General features: G+C 43.1%; 5 protein-coding genes across 7 annotated transcripts; 3 read left to right on the plus strand and 2 right to left on the minus strand.

Moving 5' to 3' along the window:
- The first annotated feature begins 433 nt into the window (after window positions 1–433).
- LOC115738004 (proline-rich receptor-like protein kinase PERK1) lies at window positions 434–4,968 on the plus strand. Of its 2 annotated transcripts, none has more exons than XM_048284716.1 (10): window positions 434–565; window positions 617–881; window positions 1,675–2,187; window positions 2,757–2,843; window positions 2,916–2,986; window positions 3,345–3,421; window positions 3,540–3,687; window positions 3,888–4,049; window positions 4,298–4,687; window positions 4,726–4,968. In XM_048284716.1, the coding sequence occupies exons 1-9, from the start codon at window positions 554–556 to the stop codon at window positions 4,604–4,606; spliced, it is 1,644 nt and encodes a 547-aa protein (XP_048140673.1). In that variant the 5' UTR covers window positions 434–553; the 3' UTR covers window positions 4,607–4,687; window positions 4,726–4,968. The 2 variants fall into 2 exon arrangements, with proteins under 2 accessions (XP_048140673.1, XP_048140672.1); XM_048284715.1 differs by having other exon boundaries at window positions 495–610; window positions 659–881.
- Window positions 4,969–6,747: 1,779 nt separating this feature from the next.
- LOC115738098 (ras-related protein Rab7-like) lies at window positions 6,748–9,560 on the plus strand. Its single transcript, XM_030670608.2, has 7 exons — window positions 6,748–6,905; window positions 7,020–7,046; window positions 7,142–7,241; window positions 8,330–8,476; window positions 8,575–8,655; window positions 8,831–8,976; window positions 9,228–9,560. Exons 1-7 carry the CDS (start codon window positions 6,853–6,855, stop codon window positions 9,295–9,297), a joined length of 624 nt encoding a protein of 207 aa, XP_030526468.1. The 5' UTR covers window positions 6,748–6,852; the 3' UTR covers window positions 9,298–9,560.
- A 1,261-nt stretch (window positions 9,561–10,821) lies between these two features.
- On the minus strand, window positions 10,822–12,175 carry LOC115737980 (glyoxylate/hydroxypyruvate/pyruvate reductase 2KGR-like). Its single transcript, XM_030670446.2, has 2 exons — window positions 11,638–12,175; window positions 10,822–11,426 (listed from the first exon to the last, which is right to left on the minus strand). The coding sequence occupies exons 1-2, from the start codon at window positions 12,058–12,060 to the stop codon at window positions 10,908–10,910; spliced, it is 942 nt and encodes a 313-aa protein (XP_030526306.1). The 5' UTR covers window positions 12,061–12,175; the 3' UTR covers window positions 10,822–10,907.
- A 249-nt stretch (window positions 12,176–12,424) lies between these two features.
- Window positions 12,425–15,468, plus strand: LOC115738124 (rop guanine nucleotide exchange factor 12-like). The gene is made up of 7 exons (XM_030670648.2): window positions 12,425–13,176; window positions 13,270–13,386; window positions 13,623–13,774; window positions 13,862–13,936; window positions 14,028–14,288; window positions 14,415–14,735; window positions 14,847–15,468. The coding sequence occupies exons 1-7, from the start codon at window positions 12,882–12,884 to the stop codon at window positions 15,267–15,269; spliced, it is 1,644 nt and encodes a 547-aa protein (XP_030526508.1). The 5' UTR covers window positions 12,425–12,881; the 3' UTR covers window positions 15,270–15,468.
- A 230-nt stretch (window positions 15,469–15,698) lies between these two features.
- Window positions 15,699–17,159, minus strand: LOC115738131 (photosystem I reaction center subunit VI-1, chloroplastic-like). Of its 2 annotated transcripts, none has more exons than XM_030670663.2 (3): window positions 16,934–17,159; window positions 16,297–16,423; window positions 15,699–15,997 (listed from the first exon to the last, which is right to left on the minus strand). In XM_030670663.2, the coding sequence occupies exons 1-3, from the start codon at window positions 17,059–17,061 to the stop codon at window positions 15,818–15,820; spliced, it is 435 nt and encodes a 144-aa protein (XP_030526523.1). In that variant the 5' UTR covers window positions 17,062–17,159; the 3' UTR covers window positions 15,699–15,817. The 2 variants fall into 2 exon arrangements, with proteins under 2 accessions (XP_030526523.1, XP_030526522.1); XM_030670662.2 differs by having other exon boundaries at window positions 16,297–16,426.
- Window positions 17,160–17,226: the final 67 nt, after the last annotated feature.

Raw genomic sequence — 17,226 nt, forward strand, 5'->3', positions numbered from 1 at the left:
AAACCGTTTCGTATGAATTTGGGAACGTAAAATTCGAGATTTCGCCTCGAAAAAAAGAGAAGAAAAATATTTGATCTTAATTTAGAGAATGATGATGAAAAAGATAGATTTTCACATCATTTTCGAATGGTTATCGCTGAGTAGGATCGTATAATAGCGTCTCGCACCTAACGAGAATCATCGAAGTTTCGATTCCTACGTCATTTATTGGTGACGTGCCTTGACAATGGAAATAAGAAAAGTTCGGTATTGGCACCTACTTTTTTTTCCTTTTTTTTTCAATACCATGCAACCTGAAAGTATTTTTCTTTTTGTTAGGGCCTACTAACAACCAAAAAAAAAAAAAACAACCAGAAAATATTCTCTCACGCTTTTCAGTTCTCACTTTTTTTTTTTGGTCAAACAGCTCTCAGTTCAGTCCACACCAAACGCAACAATCCAGAGTATCCCCAGAGAACTATTTGTAAAGAATTCCCATTTCCACTTCCTTGGCCAACAGGGTAGAGTTCGGAAACCCCGTGCAGCATCGTACGCATCGAGCTCGCCGGCCTCGATGTCGTCACCGGCGCCGGCTCCCGCCCCGGCGGCGACCAACGGCTCTGCCACTTCGCCTTCCCCGCCGGCGAGCGCGGTGCCTTCGACGAACTCCACCGCTCCGGCGACGAACTCCACCTCCCCTCTGCCTCCCCCTCCACCTTCGGCGCCCGCGCCGGCGCCTCCGAACGGGGGATTGCCGCCGGGGACGCTGGCCGCGCTGATAGCGGGGATTGGGATTGGGGGTCTGATTGTGCTGGTTGGGGTGGGCATTTTTGTGGTTTTTTATCGGAAGAGGAAGAGGAGGAGACTTGAGTTGGGGAGTTACCCGGCACAAGGGCCTAAAGGCGAGTTTTTATGCTTGAATGCGAGTCGTAATTTGTTCTTGATTTTGTAGTTCTTCCTCTAGCTAGAAATGAACTTGGGTATGAAATGAGGATTAATCGTCGGGGGTTTGAACTTGCTAAGACTGGGTAGTGAGGCTGAAAAATTGGATCTCCGCTTCCATGAGTTCATTTCACCCAAATTCTTTTAAAGTTTCTGTAAATTTTGAGAAAGCTACTTGGGTCAAGCTCTCAATTTTTTGTTTGCTGGTGGGATAAATGTTGCATCCTTTGTATTACTTTTTGGGAGGATTAAACTATGGTATGGTATGGTTGTCTATCGCGTCGCAGAATTTTCCTTAGTTCCGAGAATGTTTTTTCAATGTTGTTAAACCTGGTAGAACAGGGCAAAATGAGGTAAAAAGATACTCACAACAGAGTAGTTGGCTCCTTGGAAGATACTAGAGAGCTCCATGGCAACTGATGTGGATTTGCTTTCATGTGTCTGATCATGCATTCTCAATCCGCTTTCTAGCTTCCTCCGCAGTGCTTTTCACATTACTATTATCTGTAAAGACAAAGCACTCATTCCCCATCAAGCAAAAATAATGGGGAATGCAATAGCTGAAGGCTGAAGCTATTTACATGCCGCTTCCTGTCATTCTCTGACAACTCAAATGCTTATTGTTTCTTTAGTACATTAATCTCTTGAATATCTATATGTGTTCCAGGACAATTTGATGCCAATTTCTTTTCGGATTCTGATTTTTCAGTGCCTACAAGTTATTAGACTAAAAGTATGTTATGTTCCATGCAGATGACCCTTCCGCTGGCCCAGCTCAGCCTTTTCAACCTAATGTTGCTCCATCAATTGACAAAGTTACAAATTGGCCAAAGCCTACTCCTCCGCCACGAATTTTGTCAAGTTCCCAAGGTCTGACTTCTTCTGAACAATTCTCAACAACAGATATGGGTTCAGGAAGACCTTCAGTACCAAGTCCAGGCATGGCATTAGGTCTTTCACAAAGCACATTCACGTATGAAGAGCTAAAAAGAGCTGCAGATGGTTTTTCCAATCTCAATCTACTTGGCCAAGGTGGTTTTGGCTATGTTCATAAAGGAGTGCTTTCAAGCGGGAAAGTAGTTGCAATCAAGCAGTTAAAAGCTGGAAGTGGGCAAGGAGAGAGGGAATTTCAAGCAGAGGTTGAGATCATCAGCCGCATCCATCATAGACACCTTGTTTCCCTTGTTGGTTACTGCATTTCTGGTGCTCAGAGAATACTTGTATACGAGTTTGTGCCAAATAGCACGTTAGAATTTCATTTGCATGGTGAGTATGACTTTAGAGGAATAGATGTATGTCTTTCATCTGATGCCGCTGCTAATATCAATAACCTCTCTCTCTTTGTTATCTTCCTTCCAAGTTCACACTTGAACTTTTCTTTATATGTGTGGATTCTAGCGACCGTACACCTTTGATACTCTGTGGTCAATGCCTTTTTGATGTGCTGTTGGAATTATGGGACCTGTTTATAGGCTCCCTCCATTATGGAAAAAGGAATTCATATACCAAAGCTGTTTGTCTAACAAACTGGCAATATGCTGGGATTTTACTGATTTTCTTTTTCCATTTAACTAAATTGTGATTGTTATTTACAAATGTTGTTGTCAGTGACGTCAACAACCGCCAAGCCTTTGCCCTATAAGTGGCAAAAATTCCTACAATTAAAAAAAGGGAAAACACCTTAGGTGATTTTAGTGAAGTGGACAACAAACCCTAGCTAAATTGATCTCCACTAAGATATGTATACATAGGCAACATAGGATGCTTTGTTACTTCGGAGCTCAAAATCTGATTGAGAACATCATAGTTATCATAATTGGAAAATGTCATTGCAGGTAAGGATCGCCCAACTATGTCTTGGCCTACAAGGATGAAGATTGCTTTAGGTTCTGCAAGAGGGTTGGCATATTTGCATGAGGACTGTAAGTATGCTTTTTTTAACATTACTGCTATGATAAGTTTCGCAGTTCATCTTTATTGGATTCACTTCTCAGGTCATCCCAAAATCATTCACCGCGACATCAAGGCTTCTAATATTCTTCTAGACTTCAATTTCGAGTCAAAGGTATGATGTGCAATTTTTTAATCATTACATGATAATATCAGTCATCTAGGCTGTCTATTGAATTCACTACCACATTATCCAGTTAGTTCTTTAAGATATTGATTCACTTCTATCTTGAAAAGCAATCTGTATCCCTCCAACATCCCCTGTATAAGATGAAGATAAGAGAAACGACAAAAGATCTTTGGGCTATAAACGTTGTTTTCTTGATGAAATCATTAGGAGAATGAAATAATGGACTTTTCGTCCTGTAGCTATTTTTGGAGTTGTGATGAACTTTTTAATGCAGAACATAATATTATCGTGTGAGGCTATTTGGATGTTTTTCAGATTATAAAAACTGACATACGGATTCCAGGTTGCAGATTTTGGACTTGCAAAGTTAGCTTTTGATACAGATACTCATGTATCCACTCGAGTAATGGGTACTTTTGGGTAAGGCCTTTCTCATGCATACGGTTTGTCTGATTGGGCACTGCTGATGATTGTTATTTCCTCTCTGAGTGTATATTGGTTTTGTCATCTTCAGCTGATGTAAGTCTACTGAATGCAGCTACCTAGCTCCAGAGTATGCATCTAGTGGGAAGCTCACTGAGAAATCGGATGTCTTTTCTTTTGGTGTTGTGCTCCTAGAGTTGATAACTGGGCGTCGTCCGGTTGACAAAACTCGACCCTTTGTTGAGGATAGCATGGTTGATTGGGTTAGTAGTCTATTAGCAGTATACTTACTTGAGGCGTGTTATTGTTCGTGATCTTATCTGATAGGCAAAAGAACCAACTTTAGGACTTTGAGCATCTATGCCCCTTCTCCCCCTCCCCTTCATGTATTTATTCTTTCCCTCCATTCCATCTCTCCACCTTGAATATGGTCATAGAATTGACTCCTCTAATGAAATGCCAGGCAAGGCCTTTACTGATTCAAGCATTAGAAGATGGCAAATTTGATGCCATCGTTGATCTCAAACTGCACAAGGACTACGATTCCGAGGAAGTGACTCGGATGATTGCTTGTGCTGCTGCTTGTGTTCGTCATTCTGCACGACACCGTCCACGAATGACACAGGTAAATTGTCTAGTTGAAGGCCTTTGTTTGAATATGAAACTGAGTGTTTCTTTTTTCCCTGTATTGTAGACATAATTCTGTGCTCTATTTAGTGGTTTTACTCCTACAAATGAAAATAATGGTTTATCACTTCATTTGAGCCAGAAAAAGGACACGTGTCTCAGTTTGCTACAACTCGCTTCCGGCATGACTGGTTGATGCAAATTGGTATACAAGTGCGGACTAAGATTTGAAATTCGTGTGATCAGGTAGTCCGAGCATTGGAAGGAAACCTTTCTCTAAGCGAATTAAATGAAGGAATTGTGCCAGGACATAGCAGAGCCTATAGTCCTCATGGAAGCTCTGACTATGATTCCAATCAATACCAGGAGGACTTAAAGAAATTCAGGATGATAGCCCTGGAAAGCCAAGAACAAGCCACAAGCGAGTTCAGTGGCCCCACTAGTGAGTATGGCCTTCAGCCATCCAGCTCAAGCAGTGGGGTTCAACAAACTACCCAAGAGATGGAGTTGGGGAAAATGGCAGAGGATGGTCGTCATGCTAGCGAAGGCTCTTAATATTAATCCGAATCGAGAGGCTAGACCCTGCTTCCCCAGTTCCATTGGGTGTTGGCAAGATCTGTGCTCTGATGAGAAACATCATCTGGAAGAGAAAGTTCATGCTGCGGCTTCGCCTGTGGCTGCATGTTGTGACTTATTACTTGTAGATTGAAATGGATTAAATCTGGGACAGGCAGAAAGTAAATCAGGTGTCAGTATGTCTATGTTGCTGATTTGAGTCGTATAGTTTGATGTATTCTAAAAATTGTCATCGCTGCTGGAGGAATGTATAAAACAGGAACGATGAAACTCAAATTAGGAGGGATCTTTTTCTCGTGATCTTATAGGAGCAGTGGGTTGCTGTAATTTTTGGCTCGAAAGTTTGGAAGCAACGGTGGTTCTGATTCATCCTGAACTCTTCGCATTACTTTCTTGAAGGATGAATCTGCAAATTTTGCTTAACCAAATTGCTGTAGTTGCTCAAGTTCTTCACATGTTCCTGAACTGCTTTTGAAGTTGACTGAGGTCGTGGCTGTATTTACCGTGGAGTTTCTTATGTAACATTTTCTTGGAAACTCCTGTTTTTCACGAAATTAATGCGGAGGGCCTGCAAATTTTTGTGAAAAGAGATTCATGTCCTCCATTGCAAACGAAAACTATTTCCTGTGTTTCTTTGGAAAAAAGAAGAAGAAGTTCTTACATTTTATTACTCAAGCCAAAAAAAAACAAAAAAAATGAGCGCCCACATGCTCACACATATATCAGATTGTATGATCGAGGTTGACATGGATCTTTGTAAGTGTCGAATTGGAAGGATGAATTTAATTGGTGTGCGACTTCCTAAGATTGTTCTGCTCGCAACTGGTTATATTTGTCCCACAAGCCGACATAGTTAATATTGGATCAAGCAAAACCATGAAACTACGAATGAAATAGAGAGGCAATAAATTCTCACCCCCTTAATATTGGATCAAGTTTCTCTAATGAATGGTTTAGGAAAAATTGTCCAAAAAGTCATAAACCTATTATACCGTGCTAATTCAATCTTAAACTTTTTAAGTTTGCCAATTGAATCCAAAATATTTTTACTTTTTTCCAATTGAGTCCATCCAATTAATTTTGGACGGAAATTACTTATGTGACATAGCAGACGCGAAAGAGAGAATTGATTGTAAATGTATTAATGAGGAACACATCGGCCTATTTGTGAACTTTATTAGATAACTATTTGAAGAAAATATCTCAATTAAGAATACGCTAGCTCGAGGACTACGAGGACAACCCTCGCCAGTAGTTGCCTTTGGTCGGTAGCCGACCATGGCCGAGGGCTTGGCGATCGGCGTAGGAAAAGGGTAAGGAAGAAAAAAAGAGAGGAAAAGAATAGAAAAGAATAAAGAATTTAATAAAAATTTGAAAATATCAAAGTATTATTTATAACTGTTTATTGCGGTGGTGATCGAGCCATGTAGGATGGTCAATGTCTACCCCAGAGATTTTTGTCAAAAATTGGCCCGATAAATTCAATTGACAAATGAAAAAATGTTTGTGATTCAATTGATACAATTTAAAGATTTGGAAAAAAAAAATCCATAAAAGGGCATGAATTGCCATCATTGTCTTAAAGAATGGCCTGACCTATGGTATTTTCGAAATTTATTTTTTTCCAAAAAATTCCTTTTTTTTGTTCCTTTTTTTCCTTTCTTGCCGGCCATCATTGAGGATTGGGCAAGGCCACCCTTTTTGGTCATAAGCAAGGGCTTGGGAGAGGCAACCTCTAGCAAATTGGGTGAAGGCTTGTCTATGGCCATCTAGGGCGGCCTTGCACAACCCTCGCCACTAGCAGTCATCGCTTGAGATTGGCCACCGGAGAAAAGAAAGAAAATAAAAGGAAAAAAAAAAGAGAAAAAAGGAAAAAAAAATGATGAAAATTGACTTTAGTCAGGTCCTTTTTTAAAATAACGAAGTGCGGTTCAGGCCCTTACTAAACGGTCCGCTCCAAATCTTTATTTTAACTAAAAGCATTTAAAGTCCTTACTTAAATTTTTGCAAAAAAATCGGGACCGAACTGGCAAAAACTCCATGCGTCGGGGACTTTCTGATAATTTTCCCAAAAATTTGGTCTGCTCGTGTCCCACCTGCAAGTCAATTTCTCTTGGATTGTCCGGTCCGATTCGCCAACCGAAGGAACGACGTCAAAGATACGAACTTGCTCGCCTCGAAACTCACCAAGCCAACAATTTGACCCCTTTGAGCTCCGATCATCAATGGCTTCTCGCCGGCGTATGCTCCTCAAAGTCATAATTCTCGGCGATAGCGGGTAATGCGCGCGCGCGCGTCTCATTCCTGCTTTAATTGATCTGCAGATTTCTGTGCGATCTCTGCGGTGATTGACTTCAGCTGGTTTTCGTTTTTTCTTTTTGCCTTTTTTCAGGGTTGGGAAGACTTCTCTGATGAATCAGTATCCTTCTGAAAAACCTAGATCTCCTTTTTTTTTTTTTTCTCTTTGATTGATTGATTGTGTATTGACATTGGGGACTGCTGATGGTGCTCTAGGTATGTGAATCGCAAGTTTAGCAATCAGTATAAGGCGACGATCGGAGCCGACTTTTTGACAAAGGAAGTTCAGTTTGAGGACAGGTTGTTCACATTGCAGGTGCGCCCAAAAACAAGAGAAAAGAGCTAATTTTTCACATAGTTCCTAGTTTCTTTTCCGAGTATGTTGTATCATTTGAGGATGGGATTTGAATTGCTGCTATTGTGCTTATCTAATTGCCCATATTTCGTTAAAGGAAGCCGATTAGCTGATGACACCCTTATGGCTTTCCTGTTCTAAAATATGTTCCATGAATACTCTGTTACTGGGTTTCGTCTGCCAAAGCACGTCAGTCCCATTGAGTGCATAAGTTTCTGTTTCTCATATGCTTTTGTCCTCTATAGTTCTTGCCTGGAAAGCAAGAGCTCGTCGTATATGCTGCTTAGGGACCCTTTTCTGCAAATATAGGTTATCCAGATTGGTTGAGCCAATGGTGCCGACACAATCAAATCACTTAGGTCATGTATTGCAGACTATTTGGTCTAACAGATGGTGTGCTGTTTTGTGCATGGAATGTTAACATCATTCTCCCTTAGATGTTCCCCTTTCAAATTTTGTTACTCTGATGAAACAGCGGTAACTATATTTGAATTCGAACTGATTATGCAAAGATAATACCGGGAAAATTTTGTTTTCCTTCTGGATCTGACTTGTTGAGAAAGTACAGGCCTAAATCTCTAAATGGTAGAATCACGGATTATAAGTCAATGTATGTATCTTGACCAAAAAAAAAAGTCAATGGAGGTCGTTGATTTGTTGATACTTCTCCAAGTTTTCTTTCAAAATGGAGGAGGACAGGAGTTGATGCTTGGTTAGTGTCAATGTGATACACAAAGGTGATGTTGGTTACATGCACAATCGATCTAGTTGGTTTATTCAACCAACTTCTTTGGGATTTGGTATTGGTCCTTGAAAGTTGCTGTTGGCCACGTCAGTTTTATTCTGTCATCTCTCTGTAGATCTTAATTAGGCAGGCTTTGGCATCTGTTTCAATCTCCTTGAGACTCACACAGTCTCGTGCACTATGATGACATTCCAAAATTTTGGAGTCACCTTATTATGCTTACTAGGCATCGTTCTCTTCTCAGTGAAGAGAAGGTAAAAATGTTTAATTCCTTAGAGAATGAGAAACATATTTATACTTGCAGATTTGGGATACTGCTGGCCAAGAAAGGTTTCAAAGTCTTGGTGTGGCTTTTTACAGAGGTGCTGACTGCTGTGTTCTTGTGTATGATGTGAACGTAATGAAATCATTTGACAATCTAAACAACTGGCGGGAGGAGTTTTTGATCCAGGTAACCCTTACTAACAAGATGAGGAATGAATTAGGACTGAAAGCTTACAAGGTTATTGAAATGAGTGGCCTAAAATTCTTTTGATGATTTGTGTCCAGGCTGGTCCATCTGACCCTGAAAACTTTCCGTTCGTTGTTTTGGGTAACAAGGTGGATGTGGATGATGGCAATAGTCGTGTGGTGAGTTTTCCTTCCTCAGTCTTTCGTCCCTTGCTTTTATCATAAGTACATTGCTTACGCTAGTAAGAGACCTTCTCAAGGAAACTTCTTTTCTCATGTGATGTATTTCTGAAAATCTTTCTGCTGTTGAACTGTGTGACATGGCATATTCTTGGTTCCTCCCTTTCTGATTCAGGTTTCTGAGAAGAAAGCGAGGGCTTGGTGTGCTTCCAAAGGAAACATTCCTTATTTTGAGACCTCTGCCAAAGAAGGATTTAACGTGGAAGCTGCTTTTGAGTGTATAGCCAAAAATGCTTTGAAGAATGAGCCGGAAGAAGAAATGTGAGTCCTTTTTTAACTCGAAACTGTTGATGGTATTGACTATTGAGAGAGTATGTGCTTCCCTGATTAGAGGAGACCCTCGTCATTGTGATTCATCAGATTGGGATGCAGAATTATAATATGCTTAAACTTAGATAACAACAAAGAATGAACTTTGGTTATCACATTGATGATTGCATCCGCTGTACTTTACTATTTTTGGGTGCAGTATATGTTGCTAACATAGTACTCTGAACTTGTCTTTGTCGAAGATATCTTCCGGACACCATTGATGTCACGGGTGGAGGACGGCAGCAGAGATCCACTGGCTGCGAGTGCTGAAAAGTCCTACAGTACATCATTTCCCTTGGGGATGCATATATATGATGCAGCTCAAGATGTATCAATTCATGGTACAGAAAATCCTTCTCTAATGTATTGTCAAAAGGAGAGTAGGGAAATTGTTCTTAAGGGCTGATGTAGAGAATTGTTGAATTTCCCCATGTGTATTTGTAACATAAGCCAACCAGGGAGACATTGTTTGTTTTTTTCTCTTTTCAACACCTGCTTGGCCCGTAGCATCTTTTGTCCCATTAAATTCTTAATCTTTTCGTATGATGCACCGTCAGAGTCCTGCCACGCTCTGACGTGGGTATATGGTACTGTTTTTCCTTATTACCGACTCTCTCTCAATTCGTACGGAGGAACCAAACGGGCCTTCTTTTTTCTCTTTGGGCTTGTCGGGAAATTGGTGAGATTGTCTCTTCCGTCGGAGAAGGAAACATCGGTTACTGTGTAGAAGTCATATAACAATCCATAGAATCAAGACACGTCGTCGACGGACGCGACGTGTCGAACTTGAAGACACGGTGTGTCGGTGGCCCTGCATGCTCCCAAATGGGCTACTCTCATTCCTAAAAACTATGTGCATCTGTCTAGAGAGAGGAGAACAGAGCACCCATTTCTACGACGGCAGTTTACGCCCACCATAGCCATATTCTGAACCTTAAAGCCACGAGAGGCCTAGGACGCCAAGAGAACGGGACGAATCCATGGAGGCCGCGAAGGAATTGGAGCCGTCGAGAATTCTGGACGCCATCCTCCCTCCGCGCCTTGAAGACGACGGCTGCGAAGACTCTGCGCTTCCACCTGAATCCTCCAAGGACGCCTTAGCCAGGGCCGCCACCACTGTGAAGTCCCTCCCTGCCTCGATCTTCGAACACGGGGCGGACTGCGTGAATGACCCGTGCCCCGTCGCCGAGGGCCCAACTGACGTCATGACCGGGAAACCGCTGGGAGGCCTCGAGCCCGGTCAGCCATGCACGACAGAGAAAGGCAGCAGCCTAGGAAGAGCAGAGGTCGCCGGGGATGCGGCAGTCCCGGGCGTGAGCGGTGAGGGAGACAAGGGGGTAATTGGCAAAGGAGCGGCGGAGGAGGAGGACGATAGAGGAACTTGCGTGGATGGCCTCCACGGACCGGAGATCGGAGAGAGGTGAGAATGGCGGCGGCGGCAGAGTTGGCGGCGGCGGCAGAGTTGGCGACGGCGAGGAGCTGATACTAAGTCGAGGGCGTAGTGTGACGAAACTCGATCCGCTCGAAGTATTTATGATGCTCGATCAAATTTAGATGAACAGTCTTTGTATCTTCAGTACGCCTGTACATGTACGGCTTAGAATTTCGATAAGTTGTAAAGTTTCATCTTTTCGTGCACATCAATTCAGGAAAGTTCTCACACGAACACAATCTCTCAACGGGATCATAACTTTTTGATTCAAACATCAAACTGCTCATTTTTAGATACCAAAAACCAATTGGTTTTCCTTTTAATACCCATTAAGACGTTATCGAGAGGATTTCTCTCGAGCAAGAAAAAGTCCCAACTTCAGATACTAGGAATTAAAAAAAAAAAAAAGGGATTTTTAATCAGTCAACAGTTCCGATCCTTCGATGAGTCATACGACTGGAGTCAGCAGCGGCTTTCCGGTGAAGTGTGCCTCCAAGTTTGCCACAACAAGATCCGCCATCGCCTCGCAGGTCTCCACCGTATCGCTTCCCACGTGGGGCAGGAGAACCACATTGTCCATCCGAAGCAGCTCCTCCGCCACCTCCGGTTCGTTTTCGAACACGTCAAGCCCCGCGCCGCCGAGCCGGCCTTCGAGCAGGGCCGAGATCAGCGCGGGCTCGTCCACGTGCGCGCCCCGCCCGACGTTTATCAGGACGCCCTCGGGGCCCAACGCGTCCATGACTTCCCGGCCGATGATGTGGCGGGTCTCTTCCGTCAGCGCGCACGCCACCACGAGGATTCGACAGTGGCGGGCCAATGCCACGGGGTTCGGATAGTACTTGTAATGCACGTGCGGCTTCTCCGATCTGGAGTAGTAACTGATCGGGCAGTTGAATGCTTCGGCTCTTTTCGCGATGGCGGAACCGATCCTGCCCAACCCAACTATGCCAATCGACTTGCCGCTGAACTGAAAAACGAAGGCAGAGAGAAAGCAGAGGCAAAAATTCAAACATTTGACGCATGCAAACTGAAAATGAATCTACAGACACAAGTCAGATCAAATATATGAACAGCCCGTCTCCGACATGCAAAAGATCAGGTTATCGCCAATTCGGACACGAAACGTTGGAGTTTCAAGCAAAATTGGAAGAAGGGAATCCGCAGTTCGAGCAATAAACCTTGGTGGTGAATCCAAAGTCTCCACCTTTCCACTTCCCACCCCTCACGAACGCATCGCACCCACAAAACTTCCTCAGCACACCCAGCATCAGAGCAATGGCAATGTCAGCAACGTCGTCGGTCAGAACTTCGGGAGTGTTCGTGACCCTGATCCCCTTCTCCTCGTACTTGCCCAAATCGATCTTGTCCAGCCCGACGCTGTAACTCGCCACGATCTCCAGCCTCGGCAGCGCGTCGATCAGCGCCGAATCGGCGCCCAGCTTGGTGTTCCCGACGACGGCTCGGATCGAGCCCGAGTGGCTCTTGAAGAACTGGCGCTGCGAAGGGAAATCCCAGAACCGGTAAAGCTTGAACCTTTTCTCGAGTTCTTGCTCTAGGTACGCGAACATGGGGCATGTCATCAAGACGCCAATCGCGTCCATTTGCAAGAAATCTTCACTTACGAGTTCTTGAAAGTTTCAACAACCCTTTTCTCAGTTGTCACTCCCTTTCTTTTTCTCCATTTTTATTCTTCCTCGAGTCATCTTTAATACCATTTTTTTTTAACCCTTTGCTGAGATTTTTTTCCCTTTTTTTTTGGTCGAAAAGATTTTTTTTTTCCATTTCAAGTTGATAGCATTTATGAACCTACCCAACATTTTTCCTCGATGAATTGCGAGTTGCATTTCATCAAACAGTCTTTGCTACATCGTAGCGGAGATTCACATGATTAATGATTGAGATGACATTGGCTAAGACGCTTATAAAGCGATGCAATGAGATATAGAAAATGAGAGAGGGAGAGAGTAATTGATTTTGGGTGGTTGAGATTTGTTTTCTCAGAAGCAAAGCTGTAAAAGGTAGAACAAGAGCACTACATCTTACACTAAACATGCACCTCACGTTCACAACAGCAAAGAGCCTCCAGAATTAGAATTCGCCTAAAATTCCTACCGAAAGGAGAGAAAGGAAAAACAACATTCACCTTACACGATTTTGTCCTAACTCACTGGATTCTATTGACATTCTTTTCTCTGTCTCTCCCTCTCTTTCTATCACACTTTGGAGTTGGCTTCTTCCCTTTTTTTTTCCCTCTCTCGCTCAAGCAAACCAGACAATATTAACCATGTCTCTCCTTCTTCCTTGATTGAAGCTTTAGCAACATTACGTCGGGGCCGATCCTATTCGGTACCCGGGTACGTATGCTCTTGCGCCTGTGTTGTTGACTGCTGATCGGGATCGGTATAATCTGCTCTGACCAACGATGGTGCGGGCCCTGGAAAAAGAGCAAGAGGACTACCGGTCTAGGCTCTCCCGTTTCCAGGATATGCACGACAACCCGGGGCGTCATGTCAAGAGCTTGAGTGCCGACAATAGCTCATGCGCTGGAGAGCTCTCGGGCGATGACACGGCGATGTCAAGGAGCTATGGTGCGAGGCCTCACAACGAGAACCCGGCGGAGCAGCAACAGATTGGTTGGTCGCTCCATAAATCTACAGCCAAGGTCCCTAAATCACGCCAAACCCGTGACGAACCTAAAGATAAGCACCAACCTTCAGGCAAGTCAGTGTTGAATGTTCTTCAGTAGGACCGGTCACAAATCTTGGTATCACAATTAAATATCGTAATTCCTTTTCTCGGTCTTGTTTCAGACATGGATTTGATGAAAGAAAGGTTTGCGAAGTTGCTCTTGGGTGAGGATATGTCTGGTGGAGGAAAAGGCGTTTCCTCGGCCTTGGCCTTGTCGAATGCCATCACAAATCTGGCTGGTACGTTCATCTTTCTTATTGATTCAGGTGTCCAACAAGTAGTCCAGAGTTAAACTTGGAGAAACAGCGGAACAAGATGAGCTCGAACAGCTGAGCAACGGACCTATCGGAATTGGTCTAATACTATGATTCTCTAGTTTTCAACCTAAATCACATGTGCCTTGGCTTTTTTTCGCAAAACAACTCATGTGAAGATTGTATGTTTGCCTAATCTGATCATTGTAAGCACAATGCAGCTTCTGCATTTGGCGAGCAGAAACGGCTAGAGCCCATGGCCCCAGAAACGAGAGCGAGGTGGAAAAAGGAAATCGACTGGCTCTTATCCGTGACAGATCACATTGTTGAAATGGTTCCTTCTCAACAGAAAAACAACGGGGTGAACATGGAGGTAAAAATGAAAATCCTTTCCCCTTGGAAATTTCCTAATCTCTCCGTCGCATTTCTCGGTGTAATTATCTCTTGGTCAATTTAACAGATTATGACAACGAGGCAACGCACCGATCTCCACATGAACATCCCTGCTTTGCGAAAGCTCGATGCGATGCTCATCGTGAGTCTCTGTAACACTTTACCTTTCCTTATTAATTATGCCTAACAAGGGATTATCAGCCATGACTTGCAATAAATTTCTACGTCATCAGGATTGTTTGGACAACTTCAAAGACCAAAATGAATTCTACTATGTAAAGAAGGACGAGAAGGACTCGGAGAAAGGAGATTCGAAGAAGTGGTGGTTGCCCACGGTAAAAGTGCCGCCCAACGGTCTCTCGGAAATGTCAAGGAAATGGATCCAGTTTCAAAAGGATTCTGTAAACCAGGTCCTGAAAGCGGCTATGGCAATAAATGCGCAAGTCTTATCAGAAATGGAGATACCTGAAAATTACATTGAATCTCTACCTAAGGTAATGGAAAGGACGAGTCCCACAAAAGCATAGCTTGAAAGTAGTCTCTCTCTCTCTCTCTCTCTCTCTCTCTCTCTTTTTTAACAGCTTTCAATTCTTGACCTGCAATTTTCCTCTGGTCATCAGAATGGAAGAGCAAGCCTTGGAGACTCCCTCTACAAGCACATAACGGACGAATACTTTGATCCCGATCAGTTCCTCTGTGCAGTGGACATGTCGTCTGAACACAAAATCCTAGACCTCAAGAACAAGATCGAGGCCTCAATCATAATATGGAAGAGGAAGATGAACAACAAGGACAGCAAATCATCTTGGGGATCGGCTGTGAGCATGGAGAAGAGGGAGCTTTTCGAAGAGAGAGCAGAGACAATTTTGCTCCTCCTCAAGCAACGGTTTCCGGGAATTTCTCAATCATCACTGGACATTAGCAAAATCCAATACAACCGGGTAAGTGATCAGCCACCTTAACCGTAAATTCACCTGTCTTCTGGAAATGGACTTAAGGCACTAGAATTATTGGCTGTTTTGAAACTAATCCGTAACGACAATGCTCTGTAGGATGTTGGACAGGCTATCCTAGAGAGCTATTCAAGGATACTGGAGAGCCTGGCCTTCACAGTGTTGTCCAGAATCGAAGATGTCCTCCATGCCGATTATGTTGCACAGAATCCATCGCAAGCACCACTTAAGAGGAACCCTCTAAGAGATTGTCCATCACTGACAGGGACACAGAAGTTCAACGCTCGAGAGGAGATAGAGAAGCTTAATTCGTCAGAAGCACCCAGTTCAATGACATTATTGGACTTCATGGGGTGGAATGAACAAGAGGCCGAGGAAAAGAAAGACACAGCTGCTGATAATTTGCTTAAAGACAGTGACGGGAAGCACATGGATAAGCTCTCCAACCTAAGGACTGCCAACAAGAAGGTTTCATATCTCGAGAACTTGGGCGGTGTAAGAAGCCCCACGTCACGCCATTAGCGGTAGTTTCCATAGAAGAGGAAAGGTTAGGAAGGACGGTAAGCGAAAGAGAAGATTTATGGGAGGAAAATTCATAGCTTCAAGGAACAGAGATCACAATCAAAGATACAAGGACGACCTGCACGCGCGCCCTCATGAATTGTACTTAGCTAATGCTACTCTTTTCCTTCTGTAATCAAGGAGGAGGAGGATGAAGAAGGCTAATAATCTGAGTGTCTTGTACATGCTAACTTACAGCGGAGGCAAAGCTTTGGTGCTGCCAATCTGTCTTTCCTTCTAATTTGTTCATTGCCTTCATAAAGGTTTGCATAGGTCAAAATTATGTCTGCGATTCCAATGAACAAGAGTCTATAAACAGATTGCTGAACTGTCAAGTTAGGGCCTGAAAGAACATGCCTAACATGTTCAAATCCAAATAAATAAAAGTGGAAGAGAAACCTCAGATTGATTCCATTGTAGTTACTACTTCCTCAATGTACTTACAACTTTCAAAGCCAGTGAATGACATATTTACTAAAGATTGTTCCGGAGATGATTTGTGAGCTGAATTAGATCTTGCCACGAGGACCCAACTTCGGCGGAAGTTGAGGACCCTTCTTGATCGGCAGAATGTTGCCAGAAGCCGTGGCGCTGAAATAAGCAAGAGTCGAACCCCCTCCCAATATCAAGAACTTGAGCAATAGCCCTCTCTTGGTGAATGGACGGGCGAATGTCTCGGAGAATTTGCTCTGCAGTATCATGTCAGCACAGATAATACACAAACTATCTAACTCAAACCAATGCTCCAAAATCTTAATAGGTGTGGTAAGTTTGAGACAACTTTCCTCCACTTCAATAGACCGGTTACTTCCGGTACTGCGATTCTTATAATAAACTTGCTTTCTTCCGAAAGCATATCGCTATTCATCGACACTTCCAAATATTATGAGCACCTCAAAAGCAAAAAACATTCTTTCTTTTCTCTATTTTAGAACTCATCGTTCAACTAATGCATGAACTGGTCAAGAAACAGAGAAATGATACAGACCTGAAGGGGGTTGTATGGTGAAGGTGCATCTGATCCGTACAAGTCCCATTGCCCAGTGGTGTTTCCCAAATCTTCCAAATCGAAGTAGACACTCTTGTCCCCATATTTTGCCACCACAGCACCACTCCTACTCAAGCAAAGCCCCTCAGTTATCAGCAATTACAGGGGATAACTATCCTACAAACTCTCAACCTATTGTTCGATAATCAATTTAATCCTAAACATTTTAATTATGTCAATTTAGTCCAAAACCTTTTGACGATTTTCCTATTTAGTTATAAATGTGTTAATTTAGTCCTAAACTTTTTATTTGGATTAAATTGACAAATTGTCAAAATATTTAAGGGTAAATTAGCACGATTGAAAAAAGTTCTGATCAAAACGAAAAAAAAATTAATACAATTGAAATGGCTGTGTCTAAATTGGCCGATGAACAATGATTTAGGATTTTTCAAATAATTTGCACGTGAAATTATAGTTCACTTGTCTCCTTAGTACACACAGCTCATTAGTAAACTGAAGCGTGGAATATAGGATGACCCAAGGGCTTATGAATAACTTATCATCTGATGCACTCATTACAACCATTAATGATCCTAAGCTAAGCCATGCTCTAAGTGACTTATCTTATACACACATTAAGGATTTGGGTTTCAAGCTCTGGGTGGTAGGCTTGAGGTGGAGCTTTTTCCCGGCGAGTGAGCTTCCGGCAAGGCCCTTGATGGTGGCCGGTGGTGCTGCGGCAAGGGCTGCTAGCGATGCCATTGTCAAATTGGTCCTTGGCTCCTAACGATTACAACAAACTTTCCCGTTCCGGTTGCCTCCAGAGAGCAAAAAGCAGTCTTTTACAAGGCTTTTGGAGAGGGACACGTGGCGAAATGGGTTTTTTCCTGGAGCAGAAATTTGAAGTCCCATTTATGAGGTGACACG

Source organism: Rhodamnia argentea, chromosome 8 (assembly GCF_020921035.1).
Source record: "Rhodamnia argentea isolate NSW1041297 chromosome 8, ASM2092103v1, whole genome shotgun sequence".
NCBI lineage: Eukaryota > Viridiplantae > Streptophyta > Magnoliopsida > Myrtales > Myrtaceae > Rhodamnia > Rhodamnia argentea.

Coding starts and splice junctions, on each gene's coding strand:
- LOC115738004 (XM_048284715.1), top strand. CDS start 554: ATGTCGTCACCGGCGCCGGCTCCCGCCCCGGCGGCGACCAACGGCTCT. Junction 2,987..3,344: donor ACTTCAATTTCGAGTCAAAG/GTATGATGTGCA, acceptor TACGGATTCCAG/GTTGCAGATTTTGGACTTGC. Junction 3,422..3,539: donor CGAGTAATGGGTACTTTTGG/GTAAGGCCTTTC, acceptor TACTGAATGCAG/CTACCTAGCTCCAGAGTATG.
- LOC115738098 (XM_030670608.2), top strand. CDS start 6,853: ATGGCTTCTCGCCGGCGTATGCTCCTCAAAGTCATAATTCTCGGCGAT. Junction 7,047..7,141: donor AAGACTTCTCTGATGAATCA/GTATCCTTCTGA, acceptor ATGGTGCTCTAG/GTATGTGAATCGCAAGTTTA. Junction 8,477..8,574: donor GGGAGGAGTTTTTGATCCAG/GTAACCCTTACT, acceptor ATTTGTGTCCAG/GCTGGTCCATCTGACCCTGA.
- LOC115737980 (XM_030670446.2), bottom strand. CDS start 12,060: ATGGACGCGATTGGCGTCTTGATGACATGCCCCATGTTCGCGTACCTA. Junction 11,427..11,637: donor ACTTTGGATTCACCACCAAG/GTTTATTGCTCG, acceptor TTCGTTTTTCAG/TTCAGCGGCAAGTCGATTGG.
- LOC115738124 (XM_030670648.2), top strand. CDS start 12,882: ATGGTGCGGGCCCTGGAAAAAGAGCAAGAGGACTACCGGTCTAGGCTC. Junction 13,177..13,269: donor AGATAAGCACCAACCTTCAG/GCAAGTCAGTGT, acceptor GTCTTGTTTCAG/ACATGGATTTGATGAAAGAA. Junction 13,937..14,027: donor AGCTCGATGCGATGCTCATC/GTGAGTCTCTGT, acceptor CTACGTCATCAG/GATTGTTTGGACAACTTCAA.
- LOC115738131 (XM_030670662.2), bottom strand. CDS start 17,061: ATGGCATCGCTAGCAGCCCTTGCCGCAGCACCACCGGCCACCATCAAG. Junction 16,427..16,933: donor TTGAAACCCAAATCCTTAAT/GTGTGTATAAGA, acceptor GCTTTGCTTGAG/TAGGAGTGGTGCTGTGGTGG. Junction 15,998..16,296: donor CACCATACAACCCCCTTCAG/GTCTGTATCATT, acceptor ATGATACTGCAG/AGCAAATTCTCCGAGACATT.